General features: G+C 36.5%; 1 protein-coding gene across 4 annotated transcripts; it reads right to left on the reverse strand.

Moving 5' to 3' along the window:
• Positions 1 to 1557: 1557 nt before the first annotated feature.
• LOC110461730 (beta-1,3-galactosyltransferase 1-like) lies at positions 1558 to 27050 on the reverse strand. 4 transcript variants are annotated; one of them, XM_021515358.1, is made up of 2 exons: positions 26847 to 27050; positions 1558 to 2941 (listed from the first exon to the last, which is right to left on the reverse strand). In XM_021515358.1, the coding sequence occupies exon 2, from the start codon at positions 2804 to 2806 to the stop codon at positions 1661 to 1663; it is 1146 nt and encodes a 381-aa protein (XP_021371033.1). In that variant the 5' UTR covers positions 2807 to 2941; positions 26847 to 27050; the 3' UTR covers positions 1558 to 1660. The 4 variants fall into 4 exon arrangements, with proteins under 4 accessions (XP_021371033.1, XP_021371031.1, XP_021371035.1 ...); XM_021515356.1 differs by lacking the exon at positions 26847 to 27050 and adding an exon at positions 16497 to 16692; XM_021515360.1 differs by lacking the exon at positions 26847 to 27050 and adding an exon at positions 14341 to 14425.
• Between the last annotated feature and the right edge of the window lie 447 nt (positions 27051 to 27497).

Below are 27497 nucleotides of genomic sequence, written 5' to 3' on the forward strand. Positions count from 1 at the left end.
ACGGTTTCGTGTTTAGATCCAAAATGTCTCCCTTTGTACGGTTTCGTGTTTAGATTGAACGAGCACCTCCGACACTGGTGTACCAAAATAACTTTTCAGTATTACAAAGGACATCATTCAGCTCTCGGAACCGGATTATAGTGGTGAGTTATATCACGCTGGCCATACGAATAATAAACTTGCGGTATGGTAATATATCTTTTGGCTTAAAGTTGCTGAGGCGGACGATTGAGAAGTGAAGTAAATCGTTTGATTTCTTCTTACATATCTTGATAATTTCTTACACACTTCTCTATACGTTTGCATGATCTGAAGTCCAACCATACTGTATTTACAATGTAAGCACGTGTATGTGTGAACACTTTGGTTCAGTTTCGTGTATTGTGCCTGATTTTGTCAGTTTCGTCGTCTATTGTTACATACATGTAGCTGTCACAGAACAGTACATGCTGATTAATGCATCGAAAGTCCCTACACAGTGAGTACGCCGACGGGATTGTGGATGATATGTTGTCCGTCGATTATAACCTAGTAAGCGTTTCCCAAAACGAAATATTCTCCAAATTCCTTACTCTCATAACAGGTACCATACGAGGAGCAAAACATGCTAAACCAAACAGTATATCTGATTTGCTTTAATTTTGCTACGTCAAAATTTTGCATTTTCATACCTAGAGCGAATTCGCGCTTGATTCACCTGTGTCTGAATCAATGTTCACGACAGACAACTACTGGTAAAGTTTCCTAATTTCATGTGTCTGGTGGTCCCCGTTTGACGTCGACTTTAATTAGGTATTGTTGTTTACTACAAAGATGTTTATAGAACGATACCTGCTATTCTACTTAGAGCACCACTTGTAGCATTACTCAAAAGACCGATAACACCGCATGTATTATTACTGTAGACCGCTTAATACTTTACTCAACAGCCGTCAATATGTTAGTTATATGCCATTATAAATTTACTTCCTTTTTATACAGCACTCTCTAGTTTGAAGTATATCATCATTACTTATACATATTCAATGTTATCTTGTAATTTCTGCTTCGTTTCCTTTAAAAAAATGAATTAGCAAAACATGTACCAACAGTCGGTCAGCAATGCATAACGAACATACATATATCTTTGTTGAATTTTCAATATTAGTCGAACGACTTTCATTTTTCACAATTTATATCTTAAGTACGCAAACCTGATGACGTGGGTTTTTAGCCACAACACATGCTACTACACCGCAAGATATGTGACTACACCGCAAGTTCATTTCTCGTATGACAAGAGTGTATATTTTTCTCATTGTTAATTGAAAGTGAGAGAAATATTTTAATATCTTAAATGAACGAATTACATGCAGAAATATTCGGTAATCCTGAAATGTTTGAGAGGAATGATGGAATACTTCAAAATTTTCAAATAAAGTTGATTTATTCCAGTCGCAAAGTTAAGATTTGTTTTGAGGATGGGCCATACTTGGATTCAAGTATAGCTAACGACATCGTGAGGGTAATTATACTTAATTTCTCTTGTAGATCGAACAATAACATCATGAAGTGTGAATAACAACAAACACATTTCTGTACTATTTAAAAATTAAATTTGATTAGCAAAATGTAATGACGGAATGAAATCTTCTAATAATGCACTATGATAAAACAGTCTTTAGCTACCAGGTTTCCATGTAAAGTTATCGGTCTTTACTCGCATTCTTTCTTTCAGTATATCCCACATGGAATAAATAGTGTTTTGTTTCCCCACGTGGAAAAATAATAATTTATTATCTGTGTCATTTTTAAATCTGTCCACTACAACTTTGCCGTTTAGAATGTAAGCCTCGTTAAGACGTTTTTGAGTCACACCTACTTTTTTCGCTAGCATGCCTGTGATGTAATAATCATCTACCCAGAAAAATGGCACGTATTTCGCAACAGCCGACATTCGCCTAATAACGTCAATGCTTAGAATAAATGCTGATCCAGAACAATATGCCGGGAAATAATTGGGCTCAAAATCCTCCTTTGGAATGTACCATTTGCTTTTCTTGTCTCGAAGAACCTTCATGCGTAACCATTGGTTACACAGTATCAAATCTGTTTTGCCAAGACGATTCTCAATGTCAGAGGTCAGTTTGGACACTAATTTGAATATATTAACCATAATGTCGTCGTCTGTCTTAAGGGCATATGTGGCATTATAGCAGTAGCTAGAAACCCAGTTCAGTGCTGCAATGCCCTTGTGTGTCAAGTTCCGGTAGGAATCCACGAAATCTTCCTGCACAATGTCTCCGTAATGCGCATGCTCCATTTTCACTTTCTCCATTACGCGGTTATCCGCTACTGCTCCCATAACAAACACCATTTTGGATCGGTATTGATTCAAGATAGCTTTTTGGCCCCAGGTCTGTCGAAGCATTTGACGTTTGTGAAAATTCGGCGGAGCAGTATGCACGTATATAATAAGGTATACATTGTCTTTACATATCCCGTCCGGATTTAATAAATATGTAAATCTGTGTGGGTTCACAACCCCATCGTCATTGGTCTTCGCTGGTGTAGTGTTAACAACAACCCAATCTGTCGTCTGCTTTTTCTGCACGTGAGGACGATTGAATGTTGAAGCTTCCGGTTTTCGCGGGATGAGTTCTACATTGTCGATTTTGGAATTACTGACGATTAATTCTTGCCACGAAGGTTTAAATGACGAAACAGCCGTTTTTGTGGCCCTCTGCACCAGAAATGTGTACAATATTACACTTAGAACCACCAATATACATAGGAACCTGTACACAGTGGGCAGCCGGGGAAACATTCTACATCCGGCAGAGTCTCTACTCCCAACCTCATCACTAAACAGGTTCCGGTGATGCAGGCTTCCAGGTTTCTATTACTGAGATTCTGTCGCCATCCTTAAGTATATGGATTCCGGGAAAACGCTTGACATCTCCTAAAAATAGAATACACGTATGCATCAATATAATGTCTATGACGAAGTTAAGGTTATATGTTACATAACTGTGAGAAGTATCTCCGACCTGAAGAGTTCCACATTTAACCTTTGCAATATATTTATGGATTAAGTTTAGTTTAAGTTAACTATTTGAGAGATTTGAGAGCCACAACAAAAATGCAAGCATTAATACATAACGCCCAGGTCTCTTTATACTATTTGATAAATAAATAAATTATTAATTGCCATAACGGTAAACTTGAAATACACAAGTAAATGTAAGGTAGTATGTTTCCTTAAGAGACCTTAACGCCACATTGAATAGTGTTGCAGCTGTGCGTCTGATTGCGGAACGCAGAAGTGATCCTAATATCACGTGTCCGTCTTCACGAGCTGATGATATTTCATATTACTTTTATGGTAGTTTGCTACAAGCTGTTACATAGCAGTCTGATAAATATCCTAAATGTGGTATGGCGAGAAAATTACATATACTGTAGCTATTAAATATCCGGATATAAAAATCCGTGTTGATTACATAGCCAAAGCGGACAAGCTGATGCTGATCCAATCCGTCATTTCGTTCCTTTTTGTCAAGGAAAGGAGCGGACGATTAATTAGTTGTTATCTGATCGCAAAGAGACATTTTTTCTTTGTTAATTGTAGAAGTTGACGTGACGTCAGGAATCGAACAGCGTGGTTGAAAACCAATTTAAAACATAAATGCTAATGTTCTTTTATTGTATGCTATTTTGTCCGATTCTGAACGTCGGAGAAAAAATCTCGAGTGAAAATAATCCCAACAAAATAATCATGAAATCTGAAGAGTCAATATGTTTCGCTTCGCGTGTGTTGGTGGTAAAGTAGAACGTTACCTATAACTTCGCGTGTGCTGGTGGTAAAGAAGTACGTTACTTATTACTTATTCGGGCGATTATCAGCTAAGTGCATAATCTATTCACTAGGTAGCACGAATTCCATCTGGCCCTTACACCAGACTTAGACATTTTGACAAATAGATGGCTGGTGTGGGTCAAAATGTCTAGGTCTGTGACCGTGTCAGGGCCAGAGGAAATACAGACTACCCCCTAGGGTGTCGGTGTAGACTCGTCTCATCAACGCTATAAAATAATCAATGATCATTGATTAAACCCTGTCGTTTAAAATGGAAGACAGGATCCATATCAATAGCTATACAATTGTTTTAACCATAGGGATTACAAAATGAACATTTCCTTTGTATTCCTTACGAACGATTGTTCAGTTATATTAGTATCTGGGGCGCTGTCTTTGCCACGGTTAATCTCGTATAAAACGTGCAGAGCCACGTGGTTTTTATAACACGTGCATGTCGACATCCCCACACGTGTTTCACGCCGCATTCACTGACATTGGACAGCAGCCCATGTTGAGAGTCGGAACATGTGACATGTAATTGGAACGCAAATGACAGGAATACAAATTGTATATCAGTAACATTGGAGGGACCTTAACGTTAATTACAGGAATACAAATTGTATATCAGTAACATTGGAGGGACCTTAACGTTAATTACAGGAATACAAATTGTATATCAGTAACATTGGAGGGACCTTAACGTTAATTACAGGAATACAAATTGTATATCAGTAACATTGGAGGGACCTTAACGTTAATTACAGGAATACAAATTGTATATCAGTAACATTGGAGGGACCTTAACGTTAATTACAGGAATACAAATTGTATATCAGTAACATTGGAGGGACCTTAACGTTAATTACAGGAATACAAATTGTATATCAGTAACATTGGAGGGACCTTAACGTTAATTACAGGAATACAAATTGTATATCAGTAACATTGGAGGGACCTTAACGTTAATTACAGGAATACAAATTGTATATCAGTAACATTGGAGGGACCTTAACGTTAATTACAGGAATACAAATTGTATATCAGTAACATTGGAGGGACCTTAACGTTAATTACAGGAATACAAATTGTATATCAGTAACATTGGAGGGACCTTAACGTTAATTACAGGAATACAAATTGTATATCAGTAACATTGGAGGGACCTTAACGTTAATTACAGGAATACAAATTGTATATCAGTAACATTGGAGGGACCTTAACGTTAATTACAGGAATACAAATTGTATATCAGTAACATTGGAGGGACCTTAACGTTAATTACAGGAATACAAATTGTATATCAGTAACATTGGAGGGACCTTAACGTTAATTACAGGAATACAAATTGTATATCAGTAACATTGGAGGGACCTTAACGTTAATTACAGGAATACAAATTGTATATCAGTAACATTGGAGGGACCTTAACGTTAATTACAGGAATACAAATTGTATATCAGTAACATTGGAGGGACCTTAACGTTAATTACAGGAATACAAATTGTATATCAGTAACATTGGAGGGACCTTAACGTTAATTACAGGAATACAAATTGTATATCAGTAACATTGGAGGGACCTTAACGTTAATTACAGGAATACAAATTGTATATCAGTAACATTGGAGGGACCTTAACGTTAATTACAGGAATACAAATTGTATATCAGTAACATTGGAGGGACCTTAACGTTAATTACAGGAATACAAATTGTATATCAGTAACATTGGAGGGACCTTAACGTTAATTACAGGAATACAAATTGTATATCAGTAACATTGGAGGGACCTTAACGTTAATTACAGGAATACAAATTGTATATCAGTAACATTGGAGGGACCTTAACGTTAATTACAGGAATACAAATTGTATATCAGTAACATTGGAGGGACCTTAACGTTAATTACAGGAATACAAATTGTATATCAGTAACATTGGAGGGACCTTAACGTTAATTACAGGAATACAAATTGTATATCAGTAACATTGGAGGGACCTTAACGTTAATTACAGGAATACAAATTGTATATCAGTAACATTGGAGGGACCTTAACGTTAATTACAGGAATACAAATTGTATATCAGTAACATTGGAGGGACCTTAACGTTAATTACAGGAATACAAATTGTATATCAGTAACATTGGAGGGACCTTAACGTTAATTACAGGAATACAAATTGTATATCAGTAACATTGGAGGGACCTTAACGTTAATTACAGGAATACAAATTGTATATCAGTAACATTGGAGGGACCTTAACGTTAATTACAGGAATACAAATTGTATATCAGTAACATTGGAGGGACCTTAACGTTAATTACAGGAATACAAATTGTATATCAGTAACATTGGAGGGACCTTAACGTTAATTACAGGATTACAAATTGTATATCAGTAACATTGGAGGAACCTTAATGTTAATTACAGGAATGCAAATTGTATATCAGGAACATTGGAGGGACCTTAACGTTAATTACAGGAATACAAATTGTATATAAATAATATTGGAGGAACCTTAACGTTAATTACAGGAATACAAACTGTATGTCAGTGACATTGGAGGGACCTTAACGTTAATTACAAGAATACAAAATGTATCTCAGTAACATTGGAGGGACGTTAACATTAATTACAGGAATACAAATTGTATATCAGTAACAATGGAGGGACCTTATCGTTAATTACAGGAATACAAATTGTATATCAGTAACATTGGAGGGACCTTAACGTTAATTGCAGGAATGCAAATTGTATATCAGGAATATTGGAGGGACCTTAATGTTAATTACAGGAATACAAATTGTATATCAGTCACATTGGAGGGACCTTAACGTTAATTGCAGGAATGCAAATTGTATATCAGGAACATCGGAGGGACCTTAATGTTAATTACAGGAATAGAAATTGTATATCAGTAACATTGGAGGGACCTTCACGTTAATTACAGGAATACAACTTGTATATCAGTAACATTGGAAGAACCTTAACATTAATTACAGGAATACAAATTGCATATCAGTAACAATGGAGGGACCTTATCGTTAATTACAGGAACACACCTTGTATATCAGTAACATTGGAGGGACCTTCACGTTAATTACAGGAATACAAGTTGTATATCAGTAACATTGGAGGGACCTTAACGTTAATTACAGGACTACAAATTGTATATCAGTAACTTTGGAGGAACCTTAACGTTAATTACAGGAATACAAAATGTATGTCAGTAACATTGGAGAGACCTTAACATTAATTACAGGTATACAAATTGTATATCAGTAACATTGGAGGGACCTTAATGTTAATTACAGGAATACAAATTGTATATCAGTAACATTGGAGGAACCTTAATGTTAATTACAGAAATACAAATTGTATATCAGTAACATTAGAGGGATCTTTACGTTAATTACAGGAATGCAAATTGTATATCAGTAACATTGGAGGGACCTTAATGTTAATAACAGGAATACAAATTGTATATCAGTAACATTGGAGGGATCTTACCGTTAATTATAGGAATACAAATTGTATATCAGTAACAATGGAGGGACCTTAACGTTAATTACAGGAATACAAATTGTATATCAGTAACATTGGAGGGACCTTAACGTTAATTACAGGAATACAAATCGCATATCAGTAACATTGGAGGGACCTTACAGTTGATTACAGGAATACAAATTGTATATTAGTAACATTGGAGGGATGTTAACGTTAATTACAGGAATACAAATTGTATATCAGTATTAATGGAGGGACCTTAACGTTAATTACAGGAATACAAATTGTATATCAGTATCCTAAACAGGTGACAAAATAGGGTCAGCTTCATATTGAAGAATTCCGTAACGTAAATTATTATCTTAATTTATCGATGTATTAAACACGTATTTTAAAGGACAACCGGACATTAAAGTATTGTATTAAACATTTGAAGTGTATTATTACATGGACAGATTTCACAGATTTAATTATTATGTCCTGTTAGTAAAAAGAAAATAACCGACCTTGACCCGGTCAGATAGCCGTGTTTATGAGATTTACGGTACCTGTGTTGGTCAAAGGTCATACCGAGAGTACAGATAAACGGTTTTCGCAGCTTTACGTCAGAGGTTATACAAAAATAAAATGGTCTGTGTATGTCAGAGGTCACACAGACACAAAAAGGTCTTAGTAGGTCAGAAGTCATACAGAAATATAGAAAAGGCTTTGTAAGAACAGGCCTGGGGTTACACAGAGACAAATGGGTCTTTGAAGGGTAAATATCATACAGAGATAAATAAAAGACGAAGGTTACAGATCATATATACAAAACAAACGTTTTGCTCGTCAGGTTTTATGCACATATTAAGCGCTTTATTTTTATTTTAACTTTATCAATACCTCTGCGACCGTGTTAGGGTCGTATGTAAAAAAAACGAACTTCGGCTGTCCTTCTCAGCCTTTAAAGCCAACAGTTATGGAACAAGTTTTGCCAACTTCTATTACTTGCTCTGGTTGGCTTTAATCTGTGCCAGCAAGAGTGATGAAATAAAATTGGAAAATCTTGTTTCATAAATGTTGTAAAATAAATGTTTGGAACCTCAAAAGTATGTCGGTGCTAATTAAGAGGGCATATTATTCTAACGCAACAAATCAATGACTGGTTTGGTAATCAGCGTGTACGATAGGAGAAAGAAACTGAAAAATATCTAATTAGTTTTATACACGTACATCTCTGATCCCCAGCGGCGCCTTAACATACATCAGACACACAATACACCTAGACACGTGCATAATATTATTGATCTGCCCCAAACAAGTGAATAGATGAATAATACATAGGACGAACCTGGCAGCGGTTCGGGTTTGATTGTTGTATCAATATTACATAGTTACTATAACGTCCATCACACATCGATGTGCCAACACAAACAGATTAAAAACAACACCTCCCAACTGCCGAACCGTCGCCAAGTCTATTGGATTTTATTTTTTATTTTCACAAAATTTACTGACAATTTCTTTCTCTACCTCCTGATGTAAAGCTATTACTTTGAATAAAACTAAGATTTAATGAACATGTGCATGACATGTCAGTTTCGTGTTGGTAAAAAGAATTTTACGGAAATACATGGTACGTTATTTGTGTAATTTGTAAGTTGACAATGTAGTCTACAGTTAGATACATGTACATGTACATAGTAGTCTTGTTTCAACGCATAGTTAGCTTATCACAATATCATGAAAATGTCCTTTTTACATTTTTTTTTTTAAATATTGACTTAACAATAATTTACATTTGTATCATCTATATACTACTTTACACCACCTACCGGTAGCATGATAAATTCATTATCATTGGTTGTCAGTATGAGAAAAAGTTGAGAACGGATTTTCCCATTCTCCAGCACTTTGGAACGTATTTTCTCAAAAAAGAACGTCTGCTCGCGCAAGATGACATCGGGAACCGGAAATAGTGTCCACACAAAAGTGATCCACGTGAGAAAATAGTCCGTCATTAACATATCAATACAAAGTTACGGGAAAATATTGTGAGAATAACATTACCATTTCAGTTGTAAATGTGCATATGGAAAGCCCAGTGACGATAGGATTGTTTTAAAAATATTTATTCTACGTAGTTTGAAAGTTCATTGTATTCCTCCGCGCAAAACTTATTTTTGTTTACGTTTGTCACAGGCGATGGTAAACCATTGAGCTTAGAAGTCATTTGAAAAACATGGAGTTTAGTTGAGGTTTTTTAAATGGAGAAATCTATAAGGTAGTAGTATATAGATGATAAATAGTTTATCATACTGTTTTTTCTGTGTTTGACGTTCGAACAATTTTCACATCGCTCGCACGTAGATTAAATCTCGAGTCCACCTGCGATGGCCTCTCGATTTGATCCACGTGCTCGCGATGAGAAAATTGTTCTCACGACAAACACTGAAATTACAGTGTGATAATCTATAAATCCTACTGCATTTAAGGCCTAGGTCAGGAATAGTTTCCGTCAGACATATTATTTTCAACTGATATTGATTTGACAATACCTATTGATGACTGTACCGATATCAAGTATAATCTCATCCAAGCTGTTGTTTGACAACTGATATTGTAATCTTTCTCTTTGTGACTTTTCTATTAATAAACCAAGTTAAAATAATCATATTTCGGATTTAAGTAAATTTCCGCTTGGTGGTTGCTTATCACCTGTTATGCCAATCCTACCCGGAGCAGCCGTTAACCGCGTGGTTCACTCGTCCTTGGTATTTCAGTCACCGCGACAAGATTGTTTATTTTTTTTTATTTTTTGGCATGGGGCAATTCAAATCTCTTCCTGCATAAGACGTTATCGTTAGGCCAAAAAACTGCATGTTTCAGGTACCCCGACCTTCAATAATTTTACCTTCGACCAAAGGAATTTTATCTCACTCGAACTTTCCTTTTACAAGCGCCGAAAATCACAAGCGTCTTTATGAAACATATCTTTTTCATAGACAGGTACCAAAACAAAAAAAATAAATCCCATATGGTTATTTGAAAATTATTCAAATATAAAGAAAAATGAATACAGTTGGTCTGAATAACTATGTTTGCGGATTTTTGTAATTGCTTAAATTAGAGGGCGAAACCCGAGTTAAACATAAATAATCAAGGAGAAACAAAGAATCGTGATTCCCTACTGCAAAGGCAATACAAAATTATGATGTCGAAAAATAAATAAATAAATCAAAAACAATCACAAAATATCAGAAATGACCAGGTTGACGCGCCATTGTTGTCTTCTGCTTCCGTCATTCGGAACTAGGTTGTGCTCTTCCGAATTTATTTAGAGAGGCCCCAATAAGGGAAATATGATTTGGGAAATTTGAGTGAATGAGGTTGACACGATGTTTTTTGGGTTCAATCATGTGACCAGTATCATCAAATCAGACACGATGTTACAATAACATTACGATCGCCGATAGCCAATATGAATAAAAGTAAAAAGAACTGTTCTACTTCCATATTTTGAAGCAAGCAAGTGGATACAATCGAGAGACCACCGAAGGTAGACTCGAGATTGTATCTACGTGCAAGCGATGAGAAAATTGTTCGAACGACAAACACAGAAAAAACAGTATGATAATCTATTTATCATCTATATACTACTACCTTATAGATTTCTCCATTTAAAAAAACTCAACTAAACTCCATGTTTTTCAAATGACTTCTAAGCTCAATGGTTAACGATCGCCTGTGACAAACGTAAACAAACATAAGTTTTGCGCGGAGGAATACAATGAACCTTAAAACTACGTAGAAAAAATATTTTTTAAACAATCCTATCGTCACTGGGGTTTTTATATGCAAATTTACACCTGAAATGGTGTTGTTATTCCCATAATATTTTTCCATAACTTTTTATTAGTATGTTTATGACGGACTATTTTCTTATGTGAATCACTTTTGTGTGGACACTATTTCCGGTTTTCGGACGTCATCTGGCGCGAGCAGACGTTCTTTTTTGAGAAAATCCGTTCGAAAGTGCTAGGGAATGGAGAATCCGTTCTCAAGTTGTTCTCAAGTTGTTCTCAAGTCGTTCTCAAGTTCTTTTCATACTGACAACCAATGATAATGAATTTATCATGCTACCGGTAGGTGGTATAAAGTAGTATGTGTATTAGATGTTGGATATGTGGAGATACAAGGTTTTGTCGTGTTGACGATACACCAATTCTCAACTTATGACGACGGAATTAACTTAACCATAAATTTTTAAAATGAATCCTTTCGACAAAACTTTAAAGGATAATTTTGTCGGCGTCCTGTAACACGTGTAACATTGTCTGTGCAAAAGAGTCAAATACCGAGACTAGATTTAAAATATCACATTCAGAAAAAAAATGTTCCGCTATCCTTCCTATGATTTGTGCAGCACGTCTATATTTATTTGTTTTATATAAAATTGTCAGTTTTACTATCCAACGACTTTAGCCTAAAAGCTGGATGAATAACGAGGCTTCGTACACGCGTAATGCGAGGAAATGATCAGAGAGGCAGGAAAAGGAAGGCCTATCGCATCCGGGGACAATCCCTCGACAATGAAACAAGCGGAGTTTTGATACAATGTGTTTATGAATTATATAATATCCGACCATAGACCCACTGTTGTATATATGTGTTTTATAAAAGATCCATACTCACATCTTACACCAGTATATATACAGCTCCAGTTCAATTAATCGTCAGCCTAACATTGAACCTATGTGGACTTTAACTCTGATATCAACGTTGTGCGCTATCTTACATATCTTAATAAATACCAGCCACAAGATAACAACGGGGACTGCGATAGAGTCGAGATAGTACCGGAATTGACAACATGACAGGTTAGATGTTCCAGAAGTGACGTCATAACCATCTATAATATATTTATATATAAAAAGCATGATCGTCGTTGAGCCTTTAAATAAACTTAACGACCAAAATATTGTTATGTAATCTTTACACAAAGAGCTGTTACACGTGAACATTTTCCAATCAGAAACCTCTAGTGTTTCCGTTATGCTGATAGATAAATCGGGAACAATCACGGCCTGACTACAAATTCAAACTATGACGGAAATTTCCGATTATTTTGTATGAATATTGTATCATAAACCAAAGTAAACCTTCAAAAACATAAGACAAAAAGGTCACTTCTTTGCTGTTTTGAACGTAAATAGTAGTGTTTTTTTTAACATTTATGATGGTATGCAAAACAGTTATGTTCAAATATAACTCCAAGATGCGCTACCGAGTTACAATAACACGGATTGGTGTTATATACCCCTATAGACAGACATTATCTTGTCCCCAAATTACATTTGAACCTTGTCGAGGGAAAGTGGTATTACATGTGTATTTTATTCTTTTCTAGCTTGGCTTTGATTGTTTTTTCGAATATAAGCATCAATATTACCGACGTTTCTAGATATTTGCCCAATATGTCCTTGCAATGTTTTCATTGACAATACGAATGCCAACTGGAAATGGCAGATATCTCATTTGGCAATCTCCACTTCAATGTGACGTCAAAATAGTATAAATGGGGTTCCATAAATGGAATGGTTAAGTGTGATAACATTATATTTCTTATTCCAAACGTAAAAATAGTGGTTTGCGCCATATCTACAATTTAGGGCAGGCCATTCTAAAACGTATTGAGAAAATATAGCAATATTTCTAATGAAATTGGTAAAATATTGCTCATTTTTCTTCTTCACGGATAAAATTTAGCACTGCTTTTGCTAGCGAGAAGCAGTCTGTATTCGGATGTAAAACCAAGCGATAAAAACTGGACGTGTTTCGTTTTCTTTGAAAGGATGAAGGAACAATTTTATTTATCGCATATTCGATGTAATGTGTTATCCAGTAAATATATCCATGTCATATTTTTTTTGCGTTTTAACCCATGTAATATGACCTATCAGTCCTGTGATTGGTTGTAAGTTTCAATCATAGTGTTTCAATTGTGACGTCACGCCTAGGACAAGTACATGACGTCACAGACTGACGCACTGGAGTCAAAATGGCGGCTTTTTACATTTCAAGGTGGCATGAAAATTGTCGTTTTACACGAATTAATGCCACAAATCTTGATTATGTGATAAAAAGGATCTTACACTCGTTATCATTTCATATGAAATTTATGAAACTCGTCATGAATTTTTCATTTTATCTCGCTAGAGGCTCGCTTAATTGAAAAATTCTTAGACTCGTTTCGTTAATCTCATATGAAATGGAAACTCATGTAAGATTCTTAAATATAAAAAAAATATTATTATATTTTACATATTTAGCATAACCATACTATATGAAGGTTAAAGATCCATTGCTACAATGGTAAGTGTATTCAAAGCTTATTTTGACTTTAAAATAGCTTCAAACATTAAAAACATATAGATAGATATATAATAAATACAGTTACCATTGTACTCAATTCGTCAAAAAACGATATTGCTCTTGAGATTACATTATAGTTTCTAGTTTAAAAAACATCAATAAAAATAGATAATTTCAACTTTAAAATGCCTTTTAGCCATGTTGATAGTTCAATATTTTTTCAATACGAAGATTCCGGTAAACAAATATTTCAGCAAAGCTTTGTACCAATTGTAGATCGCGAATTTCATATCAAGAACATTTTTATGACGGAAATATACATTTTCGGCGTGACAATCAGCGTCCAACACATAGTGCTATGGAAACAACCCTCGTTAAAGTCTTCAAATATCACACTGGGAGTGTGTAGGATTGTGTTTTTCTTACCCAGACTATCACAGAACATGTAAACGTGATACGAGTAAAACAACCAAACCACGAATTTTAACTAGGTTCAAAATTGAGCATTCGATGTTACAAGCATTTAAATATTTCTGTCTTCGCAAATTTTCAACTTCAGTATAATAGAAAAAAAGTGTATCCCTGAAATGTTTGTTTTTTGAACTATATTGTATTTCAATCAAGCGAACAGTATACGCACGAGGTTTTTGGCGAACCAATTACGGAAAGCTGTCCTCACAAAGACGATTGCAGTCCCCCATCAAATTATACACGTGTATGATCCGATGGTCCCAGCACATGTCTAGACTGTGAGAGTCATATTTCTGTTAAATATGTACTTGTGCACCATCCGGCGTCGGAGTCAATATAGTTCAAAAGCAATCGATTTATTGAATACTGAAATGCGTTACGGCAAAATAAAAATGAAAAAGCATTTAATACTATTACAATCACAAAAATGAAACGAAAATATGAATATTTTATGAAGATAATGAAAAATTCAGAAATTTCGATTTTTAGTTTTATAAAGTCGTTAGTGATACAATCATCAACTAAGCCCCTCTTGTTACATTACCAAACCACATACATCCGCCGTAACTGGTGATGATGATGTATACATCTTCGTACCGTAAGGATTATAGGTCCTTTGTAAAGGGGATTAAATATGAGGTGTAATAAGATTACATCCTCCTCATAACGACAGCCGTCCCAGTACAGGTATAGGAGGGATCACGCACCAGTAGAATAACATCAACACAAGTAGTGTTCTTATACATTATAGGTGAAATATTGAAAGCGTCAAGACACGATACAAAAATATAACAAGGACAGCGGAACCTGAAACAACCAAATGATATTTTCTCTGACCTTTTAACGAGGTTGACATCAGGTCTGAGATTAACCCTCATACAACCATGGTAGGGTAGTCATTGTAAAAAGAACTACCCTGATAGAGTTGTCGTTTAATTAGAATATTAAACGTTCCATGACACTGAAAATTTCAGACACAACTTTCAAACTTCGTATTCTTTGGGATATATAAACCAGATACAGAATATCGGAAAACCTCCGCAGATTCCTGTCAACCCAAAGTCTACTTATAATGACGTACTATATAAGTTCCTTAGAAACAAAATAGAACATATATAATGTGTTCCCTAGCAACGAACACATGCATTCGAACAGATCACCACGCATACGTTCACGCGCAGTAACCCGCTACTGAAGTAGCTTAGCGATAAATGCGGTGATAATTATGTACATTATTTCCCTGTCGATCACGTGACAACGTTAAGGGCTGTAGCTCCCCATGATGACGTTACTTAATTATGATGGTCATATCATCACATCAGGGAAGTGTTAGTTACACGGCACAGAGGAACAATAGGGGTCCCGACATAAACGTATGGTCTATACACACGACAGGGAAACAAGTCGGCATACACATACTATAGCATTTACATCCACAAGAGAAAATAAATCTGACCGCGGTATGATGAACAGGAGTTATTATTTATTTATAGTATATATATACATATTCATACACACGTACGTCAGGCCGTCTATCACTGCTGTGGGTCAGCATTATTTACATGTATGTGCTATATTATATCTAACCTTCGACATGTGTCGATACAATGTATAGAAACACGGACGCATCACAGAGGGAAACAATTCCTAGAGCAGGAAATATTTAAACTGAACAATACAGAGCTGATTTTCCATGAAAATCGTTTAGTGCACATGTTTTTCTACATTTTAAACGATCTTTATATTAAAAGTACCCGATAGTTTTAAGATTTCATTGCCACAATTTAATCATCTTTTCTAACTTTAGTCGTACCATATGATGACACTACTGTACTTATATCACGAAAGGTTCACTAATCTTACAATCAGACCCTATTGTGTAGTGATAATCGCCGATTTCTTATCACGTCACGTGTGTCACTACACGTATGTATGTAGGTGTGTATGGGTAAGTAATACTAAATCGCCGTCCTCGTAGATACGACAGATTCAGACTTTATCAGTATATCATCCTTTGTTTGGAACATAAAGATAAAAAAAACTATCACTGAACCCATCCCTACTAATTGATATATAGTATTACCACGGACTTAGATAACGATCTAATTCCGTGGTATTACTAAACACTAAAGTCTAACTGTTTCATACCGGGAACAAACAGTTTCAGATGGTGATACAGAGAAGCGACCGAACAGAATGTAAATGTGCTATTAAAACTGGTATATATGTCCTCGTCATTTCAAAGTATCGATGAAACTGTTGAGATATCAGTTAAAAATTACCCTGATCAGCTAGTGACAAATATATTTAATCTTAGAAACTTACCTCCAGTGTAACGAGTCATCGCGAGCTGTTCCCTGGGCACACATAATACACGTGTGTGCAACACATGACAATCTTTATCATACCAACATACTGCTGATACACACTTGACACACAAACTAACGAGTTTCCTGTCGGCAATTCAATACCAATCCTATTATAACCTGTCACTTACACAATCGGCTTGTCGTCAACCCTTTATGATTAAGTAAGAGGCGATGTTGTAACAACAAATAAATAAATAAATATTAAAACATATCTTTGAAGGCAACAAAAAGCTTGTCCCTATTTACTACTTCACAAATTATATCCGTATATTTACGTTTCAACTGCTAGTTCCTCTAAAAGCATTACCATAAGAACTTGCGGTTATAGGGCTATGGACGTAATTAGATCATTGTCATTTTTAAGCTTCTCCTCCCGTCTCAAATAACATGAAACAACCGGCAGAAGCAAACATTTAGGTGGCGTTTGACTGTTTCAGGAATCCCGTTTGCACTGACGACAGAGACACTTCAATATCGAAAACATAAGGGGAAAATATGTCTTTAGGTCAATAAAAATGAAAATTGATGCTGTAAATTTATGGATTAAACGACATTTTTCAATATTCATGCTGGTATGAAATTTTAAAATGTCGTTCAATCCTTATATGGATGGATACAGTTAAAAACCTGTCTACAGAGACCGCTCAATGTAAATAGCAGCAACCGTCTTGATTTAGTTAACAGAAATAGTTATAGACAGGTAATAGTTATAGACAGGTAATATCAGTTGTTACAGACAGGTAATAGTTATAGACAGGTGGTAGTTATAGACAGGTAATAGTTATAGAGAGATGGTAATTAATAATACAGGTGGTAGTTATAGACAGTTAATAGTTAAAGACAGGTGGTAGTTATTGGCAGGTGGTAGTTATAGACAGGTGGTAGTTATATAGACAGTTGGTAGTCATAGACAGGTAATAGTTATAGAGAGATGGTAATTAATAATACAGGTGGTAGTTATAGACAGTTGGTAGTCATAGACAGGTAATAGTTATAGATAGGTTGTAGTTATAGACAGGTTATAATTATAGACAGGAAATAGTTATAGTCAAGTAATAGTTATAGACATGTTATAGTTATAGACATGTTATAGTTATAGACAGGTTATAGTTATCGACAGGTAATAGTTATAGATAGGTAATAGTTATAGACAGGCAATAGTTATAGACAGGTAATAGTTATAGACATGTTATAGTTATAGACAGGTAATAGTTATAGACAGGTAATAGTAATAGACAGGTTATAGTTATAGACAGGTAATAGTTATAGACAGATAATAGTTATCGACAGGTAATAGTTATAGACAGGTAATAGTTATAGACAGGTAATATCAGTGGTTACACACAGGTAATAGTTATAGACAGGTGGTAGTTATAGACAGGTGATACTTAAGGATATATGGTTGTGATAAACAGTTGATAATTTAAGTCAGTGGTATTTAAAAAGACAGGGTGCTATTATCGATGAGATATTTGGAGTATGACATCAGTATTTGTAAACAAAATAAAACAGGGTAGGTCTACCCAGTTGACGTACGCAAATATGGCAGTTTCTTTTTACTCTCAATTAATTATTATGTGACTGTCTGGTCATTTTTGCTAGTGGGCGTCCTTCCGAATGTTTTTTAAAGCATAAATAAAATTAGGTCACTGCGATCTATATTTTGACCACTTACCACAATCATCCTAATCAGTTTTGATATTGTTAAAAATAAAGTACAATGAAGGCAGAGTATCACAAACGTAAATCATGATGGTTACTGTGATATGTATTTTGCGCTCTGACTTCCATAAAGGAAAGAAAAGTTATAAGGGCACATCTCCTACTTCAGGAAGGATCATGTCTACTACACTATTTCCGGTAGTAAGATCATGCTTCAAACACTACTTCCGTTAGGATCATGCCTCTTACACCACTTCCTGTAGGATCCTGTCCCCTACACTTCTTTTGGAAGGATCATGCCATTTCCTAGTTTCAAAGGTTTTTCGCAGTCATAGAGCCGCTTTTCCCATATTCTTGATGTTGACGTCAGCCACGTGCAGAAATATGTGGTGTGAAACCGACAGGCCATTTTTTTACCATAAAATAACCAGCCAATCAACACCACATGATTCGGCACGGGGCCGACGTCAACCTCGTGAATATGGAAAGGAGGCTCTATGGCTGTTTGTAAATGAAAAAATATCCATCTTTCCAACGGTTCTAAACATTCTTTTGTACATTAACTAGAAATATGATTTTTAATGCAAGAAAGTAAGGTGAGGTCGATTTTTCGACGTCGAGAGCTTTCCCCTCTTCTCGTACTTTTATCATCATTGTTGGTGGCAACGTGTCAACTTTCTCTGAATACATTAGTTTAGGCCCAAATATAACTAACAAATACATTCTCAGGTCCCTGTGCCATGATCCGGTTATAAAGCTTAATAAACATTTTCAGATCCGACCTACTTTGGCGGCAAAGCGAAGGTAGTCACGGAGGGATGGTGTCGATTTCCTTCTAGATATGTATACGATTACTGTTTACAGAGTAAATAGCGATTGTCTATTGATCTCAACTACGTCCTCGTAATTGTCTAGTGATCCCAAAACCGCTTAGTCTACTGACCACGATTTAAAAAGAGAAATCAGCCACCTATGAGCATCGCAGTCATTAGGGCCCGATTACTGCTTTTATACAAATTACATCTACAGAATGTAAACATGGCTTCTAAAAGGTTTAAGGAGCTTTAATGATGACGTTTTATCCCATTTGGCGGCCCAGACTACTAAGTCTAAGACAGAGAAAATGAGTTGTATTGTACTCTATAGATGGGCTGCAGGCGCTGGAAAATTACAGAACCCTGAGACACAGTTTACAACCAGCATCTCCAACAAATTTCCACCAGACTTATGTCGGTCACCGGTAGACTCCTTTGCTCAAATTTGAGGACAACAAATATTTGTTCAAGCCACACACTTCGACCGATTTGCAATACATTGTGCCCGCTGCTTTCAGCTTTAAGTGGGATAAAACAGGTTTATACGTGTTTTATCTACCTGAACAATCACTCTATAAGTTTACACATCCAGTGACTTCCTTCTCAAGGATTTCGAGATTGTTTTTATATTTATTGTTTTCTTCAAAAATGAAGTCTGTTTGTCTGCATCCTCGTTCAGCAATATTCCCCAGTTGACTTTGGCTAACTTGATGCTTGTGAAGTCCTGTGCTAATTGCTAGCTGCAATGATGTCAGGAATGGTCAAAAGGTCATTGTTGGCCGGCCAATGATGTCCATGGACAGACCAAAGTCCATTGTTGGCCGGCCAATGGTGTCCCAAGACGGACCACAGGCCGATGTTAGGTAGCCAGTGATGTCCTAGGCCGGACAGGCCACTGTTGGCCAGCCAGTGATGTCCCAGCACGCACCAGAGGCCATTGTTGACCGGCCAATGGTGTCCCAAGACGGACCACAGGCCAATGTTAGCTAGCAAATTATGTCCTTGGCCGGACCACAGGCCATTGTTGGTCAGGCGCGCAGTGATGTCCCAGGACGGACAACAGGCCATTGTTTGCCAGTCGGTGATGTCCAAGGATGAACCACAGGCCATTGTTGGTCAGCCAGTGATGTCCTTGGCCAGACCACAGGCCATTGTTGGCCAGCCGGTTATGTCCCCGAACGGACCAGGGGCCATTGTTGGCCGGCCAGTGATGTCCCAGGACGGACCACAGGCCATTGTTGGTCAGCCAGTGATGTCCCAGGACGGGCCACAGGCCATTGTTGGCCGGCCAGTGATGTCCCAGGACGGACCACAGGCCATTGTTGGACTAAAACATACATTACACTTCATTATGTATCTACCTTACTATACTATTATACCTAAGGATGTAGCATACCTTTCTTTAATGTATAATGTACACTTATTCTACCTTACTACAACATACAGGGTATGTTATACTTAAGGTTGTATTCCTACTTTAATATAACATGCTCCTTCTTTGGCAATGAGTTACACACCTAGAACCACTGATAAATCCACAGTAATGGTGGGATTTTGTCAATGAATTAGGTGACTTTATGAAATGCGCACAGGAACGTATGAACGCCATTAAAAACTGTTAAATAAGTTGCTGATAAAAGGCTGAAAGGGAGATAAATTTAACACATATCACAGGTATGTAAGGTACCATACACTTCTTAAATAATAGGAGAGACGGGGAAAACCTGATTCAGATACGGATGCATTTAATCAAAATAAGAAAATAAACATAACTTCTAGTTTACAAGCGCCTGTGGGACGGCGAATGCCATCCTCATGACTTCACTTGGGAAAAGAAGGAGAGAGATTATTTCTGATGCGAGTCGGTCTTGAAAGCTTATTTAAAGCGGTTTATATGAACTATCGATTTCTGCAAGGCAATTCTTTGTTTTACTGTATAGTCAGAATATTGATATAGACAATCTTCCTCGATCAGTAATCAGCTAGCGTGGTGTTGGGTTTATTTATATATTTCTGTATATGAGCGATTTGTTTGGAATATAATGGTACGGCACGGCTAATGTTTATTGTTAGCAAGATTTTAATACCGATTAAAGTATTTAAGTATTTCACCACAACAGTTTAGAGCTACTATAGGCTATAATTAATTGATAGTTTCTCATTTAAACTCATTTGAGCTTAAATAATGAACAGCAAATGAAGAACGACTGCGGCCTGCCCGATGTAACCGGAAGCAGATCTGAGTACAAGTCTATGTCCGTATTCCGATATACCAGGATACACTTTCCGCCATTGTGTACTGTACCAACATTTCGATTGTCATATTCTGCCAGCCGTTCGTAAAATTGTACACGTTAGTTTTCATAATTATATATTTTCCTTCCATTGCAATGCATTGATAATGCAAATGTTGTCAGTCAATCTATATTGTGACGTCATCAATTTAATTGCTGTCAATACTTAATTTGTTGTTAAAAGAACAGTAAGAAATAACTAAATAAAGCGTAACTACTCTATCAAAATGTTAATATAAATAATGAATATTTTAACAAATACTGTTATAGTCCTATAACACACATTTCTATTGCTGAAAAACTTATATAAAGCCCTAGCGATGTCCATGACAACAGTTGCTAAAATAGTCATTGCTTAAATGAATTATGCAATTGATCACATTCTGTATTCAATATTTTCCTGCCTTTACTCCGGTTTTACGGTGATCGTAGTTGTCCTAAATGTACTTATAATATGTTACCGTATACTGCCCCAGTGTTTTACTGTGATCCTTAACAAAATGATGATCACATCCATATTTGATGTATATGACGATTCCTAACTACAACACGGCCTACTATGTACATGTATAATTGACAAGTGTTTTGCGCACTGAGCATCTAAGAACGACAAATATTTGCACGCATGCGTACTCGATCTGGGTCATTAGACTGTCTCCTGCGGGTTTAGTAATAAACGGTAAGATAGTGTTGACAAAACGAGGATAAAAATGTCGGAATCTATCACACAGATCCGATTTGTATTGTCAGTAGTTCAGTAGGGTTACGATGTACAGAGTGTTCCGTAGGGGGATATTCCAATACGATCAAATGATTGCAGACATTCATTTTTGTTGCGTTAAAAAAACAAGGTAAACCATTTTTTGGGGGGTTCGTGAATTTCATAAGACAGTGGCGGATCCAGAGACTTATCGGGGGGGGGGGTTCCTGAAGCCCAAATAACCCCTCTGGATCCGCCACTGTAAGACGACATATGAATCAATTTGTTTGGGGTTTGTGTATTTTATAGGGCGACATGTGAAGCCGTGCATTGTATAGGGCGACATGTAAATCGATAGATTTGGGGGGGGTTGTATTTTATAGGGCGACATGTGAATCGATTTGTTTGGGGTTTGTGTATTTTATAGGGCGGCATGTGACTCGATATATTTGGGGTTTGTGTATTTTATAGGGCGACATGTGAAGCCGTGTATTTTATAGGGCGACATGTGAAGCCGTGTATTTTATAGGGCGACATATGAAGCGATATATTTGGGGTTTGTATATTTTATATGGCGACATGTAAATCGATATATTTGGGGTTTGTATATTTTATAGGGCGACATGTGAATCGGTTTGTTTGGGGTTTATGTATTTTTTAGGGCTAAACGTGAAGCGATATATTTAAGGTTTGTATATTTTATAGGGCGACAGTGAATCGATATATCTTGGGTTTGTGTATTTTATAGGGCGACATGTACGTGAAGCGATATATTTGGAGTTTGTGTATCTTATAGGGCGACATGTGAATCGGTTTGTTTGGGGTTTATGTATTTTTTAGGGCTAAACGTGAAGCGATATATTTAAGGTTTGTATATTTTATAGGGCGACAGTGAATCGATATATCTTGGGTTTGTGTATTTTAAGGGCGACATGTGAATTGATATATTTGGGTTTTGTGTATTTTATAGGGCGACATGTGAATCGATATATCTTGGGTTTGTGTATTTTATGGGGCGACATGTAAAGCGATATATCTTGGGTTTGTGTATTTTATAGGGCGACATGTGAAGCGATATATTTGGGGTTTGTGTATTTTATAGGGCGACATGTGAAGCGATATATCTTGGGTTTGTGTATTTTATAGGGCGACATGTGAAGCGATATATTTGGGGTTTGTGTATTTTATAGGGCGACATGTGAAGCCGTGTATTTTATAGGGCGACATATGAAGCGATATATTTGGGGTTTGTGTATTTTATAGGGCGACATGTGAAGCGATATAATTGGGGTTTGTGTATTTTATATGGCGATATGTGAATCGATATATCTGGGGTTTGTGTATTTTATAGGGCGACATGTGAATCGATATATTTGGGGTTTGTATATTTTATAGGGCGACATGTGAATCGATTTGTTTGGGGTTTGTGTATTTTATAGGGCGACATGTGAATTGATTTGTTTAGCGTTTGTGTATTTTATAGGGCGACATGTGAATCGATATATCTTGGGTTTGTGTATTTTATAGGGCAACATGTGAATCGATATATTTGGGGTTTGTGTATTTTATAGGGCGACATGTGAATCGATATATTTGGGGTTTGTATATTTTATAGGGCGACATGTGAATCGATTTGTTTGGGGTTTGTGTATTTTATAGGGCGACATGTGAATTGATTTGTTTAGCGTTTGTGTATTTTATAGGGCGACATGTGAATCGATATATCTTGGGTTTGTGTATTTTATAGGGCGACATGTACGTGAAGCGATATATTTGGGGTTTGTGCATCTTATAGGGCGACATGTGAATCGATTTGTTTGGGGTTTGTGTATTTTTTAGGGCTAAACATGAAGCGATATATTTAGGGTTTGTATATTTTATAGGGCGACAGTGAATCGATATATCTTGGGTTTGTGTATTTTATAGGGCGACATGTGAATCGATATATTTGGGGTTTGTATATTTTATAGGGCGACATGTGAATCGATATATTTGGGGTTTGTATATTTTATAGGGCGACATGTGAATCGATATATTTGGGGTTTGTATATTTTATAGAGCGACATGTGAATCGATTTGTTTGGGGTTGTAATTTTAGGGGGCCACGTGTGAATCGATATATCTTGAGTTTGTGTATTTTATAGGGCGACATGTGAAGCGATATAATTGTGGTTTGTGTATTTTATATGGCGATATGTGAATCGATATATCTGGGGTTTGTGTATTTTATAGGGCGACATGTGAATCGATATATTTGGGGTTTGTATATTTTATAGGGCGACATGTGAATCGATTTGTTTGGGGTTTGTGTATTTTATAGGGCGACATGTGAATTGATTTGTTAAGCGTTTGTGTATTTTATAGGGCGACATGTGAATCGATATATCTTGGGTTTGTGTATTTTATAGGGCGACATGTGAATTGATATATTTGGGGTTTANCATGTGAAGCGATTTGTTTGGGGTTTGTGCATTTAATAGGGCGACATGTGAATCGATTTGTTTGGGGTTGTAATTTTAGGGGGCCACGTGTGAATCGATATATCTTGAGTTTGTGTATTTTATAGGGCGACATGTGAATCAATATATTTGGGGATTGTGTATTTTATAGGGCGACATGTGAATCGATTTGTTTGGGGTTTGTGTATTTTATAGGGCGACATGTAAAGCCGTGTATTTTATATGGCGACATGTGAATCGATTTGGTTGGGGTTTGTGTATTTTATAGGGCGACATGTAAAGCCGTGTATTTTATATGGCGACATGTGAATCGATTTGTTTGGGGTTTGTGTATTTTATAGGGCGACATGTGAAGCGATATATTTGGGGTTTGTGTATTTCATAGGGCGACATGTGAATCGATATATCTTGGGTTTGTGTATTTTATAGGGCGACATGTGAAGCAATTTGTTTGGGGTCTGTGCATTTTATAGGGCGACATGTAAATCGATTTGTTTGGGGTTGTAATTTTAGGGGGCCACATGTGAATCGATATATCTTGGGTTTGTTTATTTTATAGGGCGACATGTGAATCAATATATTTGGGGTTTGTGTATTTTATAGGGCGACATGTGAATCGATTTGTTTGGGGTTTGTGTATTTTATAGGGCGACATGTAAAGCCGTGTATTTTATATGGCGACATGTGAATCGACTTGTTTGGAGTTAGTATATTTTATAGGGTGACATGTGAAGCGATATATTTGGGGTTCGTGTATTTCATATGGCGACATGTGAATCGATATACATGTATTTGGGGTTTGTGTATTTTATAGGGCGACATGTGAATCGATTTGTTTGGGGTTTGTGCATTGTATAGGGCGACATATGAATCGATTTGTTTGGGATTGTAAATTTTAGGGGGCGACATATGAATCGATTTGTTTGGGGTTTGTGTATATTAAAGGGCGACATGTGAAGCACTGTATTTGGTGGTTGTGTATTTTAGAAGGCGAGATGTGAATCGATTTGTTTAAGGTTTGTGTATTTTATACGGCGACATGGGAAGCCGTGTATTTTATAGGGCGACATGTGAAGCGCTATATTTTGGGGTTGTGTAATTTAGAGGGCGACATGTGAATCGATTTGTTTAAGGGTTGTGTATGTTATAGGGCGACATGTGAATCGATTTGTTTGAGGGTTGTATACATAATAGAGAGCGACATGTGAATCGATTTGTTTGAAGTTTTTTTCATTTGTTGAGAGGTTGTGTATTAAAGAGGGCGACATGTAATTTCCTTGGAGTTTGCTTTCGTTGTAGGGCGACGTTTGAAGCCATTCGTTGTGGGGTAGAGTGGGGGATTACTAGACGAGGATACAGGGGTTTAGGGTTATGTCAGTAGGGTTGTGGTAGGAGAGACAGAATGCAGCCACACCTACTAATCACCCTACCTCGTTTTTAACTTAACCCAAGCTTCGTGTTTACTATCCGTTAAATTTAACATTTAACGCTTTTACATGTATGTGTATCCTCTTCAGTAAATGCAGTCCAACATATAGTGTAGGATGTATGACACATTTGAACTCTTCCAATTAAAATGTTGGAATAATTCATTATGAAATTTTAGGGGTGAATCATTCGAAAAGAAGTTCCGTACGAATACACTTGTCAACCATAATTTGTGAATGTTTTAAATTTGTCAATGAATTTATGACCTATTTGAAAGGGTTCCTGGTAGCATACAACCTTAACACAAACGTAAATTTTTTTTTAATAAGCACTTACCAATATTAAATACAGATTAAACCGAACCAATAGGTAGTCCGCTTCATGCGATGGTTTTGATTTTAAATTCAGTTTATCAGATGTGCTTGCAAAATATGTCATTTTGGTATATTTTTAAACCATGAACAACTGCTTTCACAAAGCAATAAATAAACATATACATGCATATTATGTACGTATATAGCAATTTAGCTTGCGACGCAGACAGGCTCTGTAGTTTCTGTATTGAGTGTCCAGGGGTTACGCTCACTTTCGCTCTCTGCACATCTCTGTCGATAGCGAAAGTGAGCGTAACCCCGTGATATCGAGGATGTGATTGAGAAGACATGGTGAAACAAGATTGGGAAGAAAAAACATGTAAAAATCAGTCATTCAATCATTCGTGTGTGATGAAGATCGATTTCGAGACAGCTAGGTATTTTATAAGACGTTACGTTGATATTCCTGTCAGGTAACTGATGAAAGCTATAAAATCATAAACAAAATGGTACTAAGGAAAGCGAGAAACCTAAACCATTTCTGACCACAGTGGTCAGTTTCACTATAATATTCGTGTAAGAGCGCGTCGATATGGACATCACAACATCAAACTGACTGTAATACGAGACTTACCATTGAACCATTGCCTCTCAGACCGGGAGATCGATAGACCAGTACAACAGCATAGCTCAGACATCATCCTTGGCCGTACCCTTCTCAAACTACCAGGAGAAACATCTACCCATAAATAGGCATCCACCCCGTCTAGAGAGCCAACACCAGTCGAGTTCACCCGAAGGAGCCATTTTATGGAACCTTTGTCTTTGATGTTTATCGATTTTCTTGCTGCGCACGCGTATTAGATTCCTTTCCAACGGTATCGATTAGTTTCCGTCAGTAGCTGTTGGCATGGTAAAAGCCGTGCTATTGATAATTCCTTTTCGAGTTGTTGCCCTTTGATTTCGCGCTGAATGCTGATTGTAACTTTTAAATCAAAAGGAATGATTAACTCTAGGCAATATATAATTTAGGTACAAGTTAGTCCAGTTTATCTGCATAAAGTTTCCTTTATTGTCTTTCAAACGTTTGAGAGATATTTATACATGAAAGTTATAATGGCATGGATTAATGGACATTCACTTTCGCCTTCCCCGCTAGGCGCATATCGATATCGATGGTATTTCTGATATCACGGTAACAAGACTGACAGAAATACACTGACATGGCCCTTTAAGGCTTCATTTGGATTTGTGTCGCTTTAAGCGAGGTTTTATCTTTTTGTAT

The sequence above is a fragment of the Mizuhopecten yessoensis genome, unplaced genomic scaffold, assembly GCF_002113885.1.
Source record: "Mizuhopecten yessoensis strain PY_sf001 unplaced genomic scaffold, ASM211388v2 scaffold10651, whole genome shotgun sequence".
Lineage (NCBI taxonomy): Eukaryota > Metazoa > Mollusca > Bivalvia > Pectinida > Pectinidae > Mizuhopecten > Mizuhopecten yessoensis.

What these genes read in the sequence shown, in the direction of transcription:
- LOC110461730 (XM_021515358.1), bottom strand. Translation starts at nt 2,806, where the DNA reads ATGTTTCCCCGGCTGCCCACTGTGTACAGGTTCCTATGTATATTGGTG.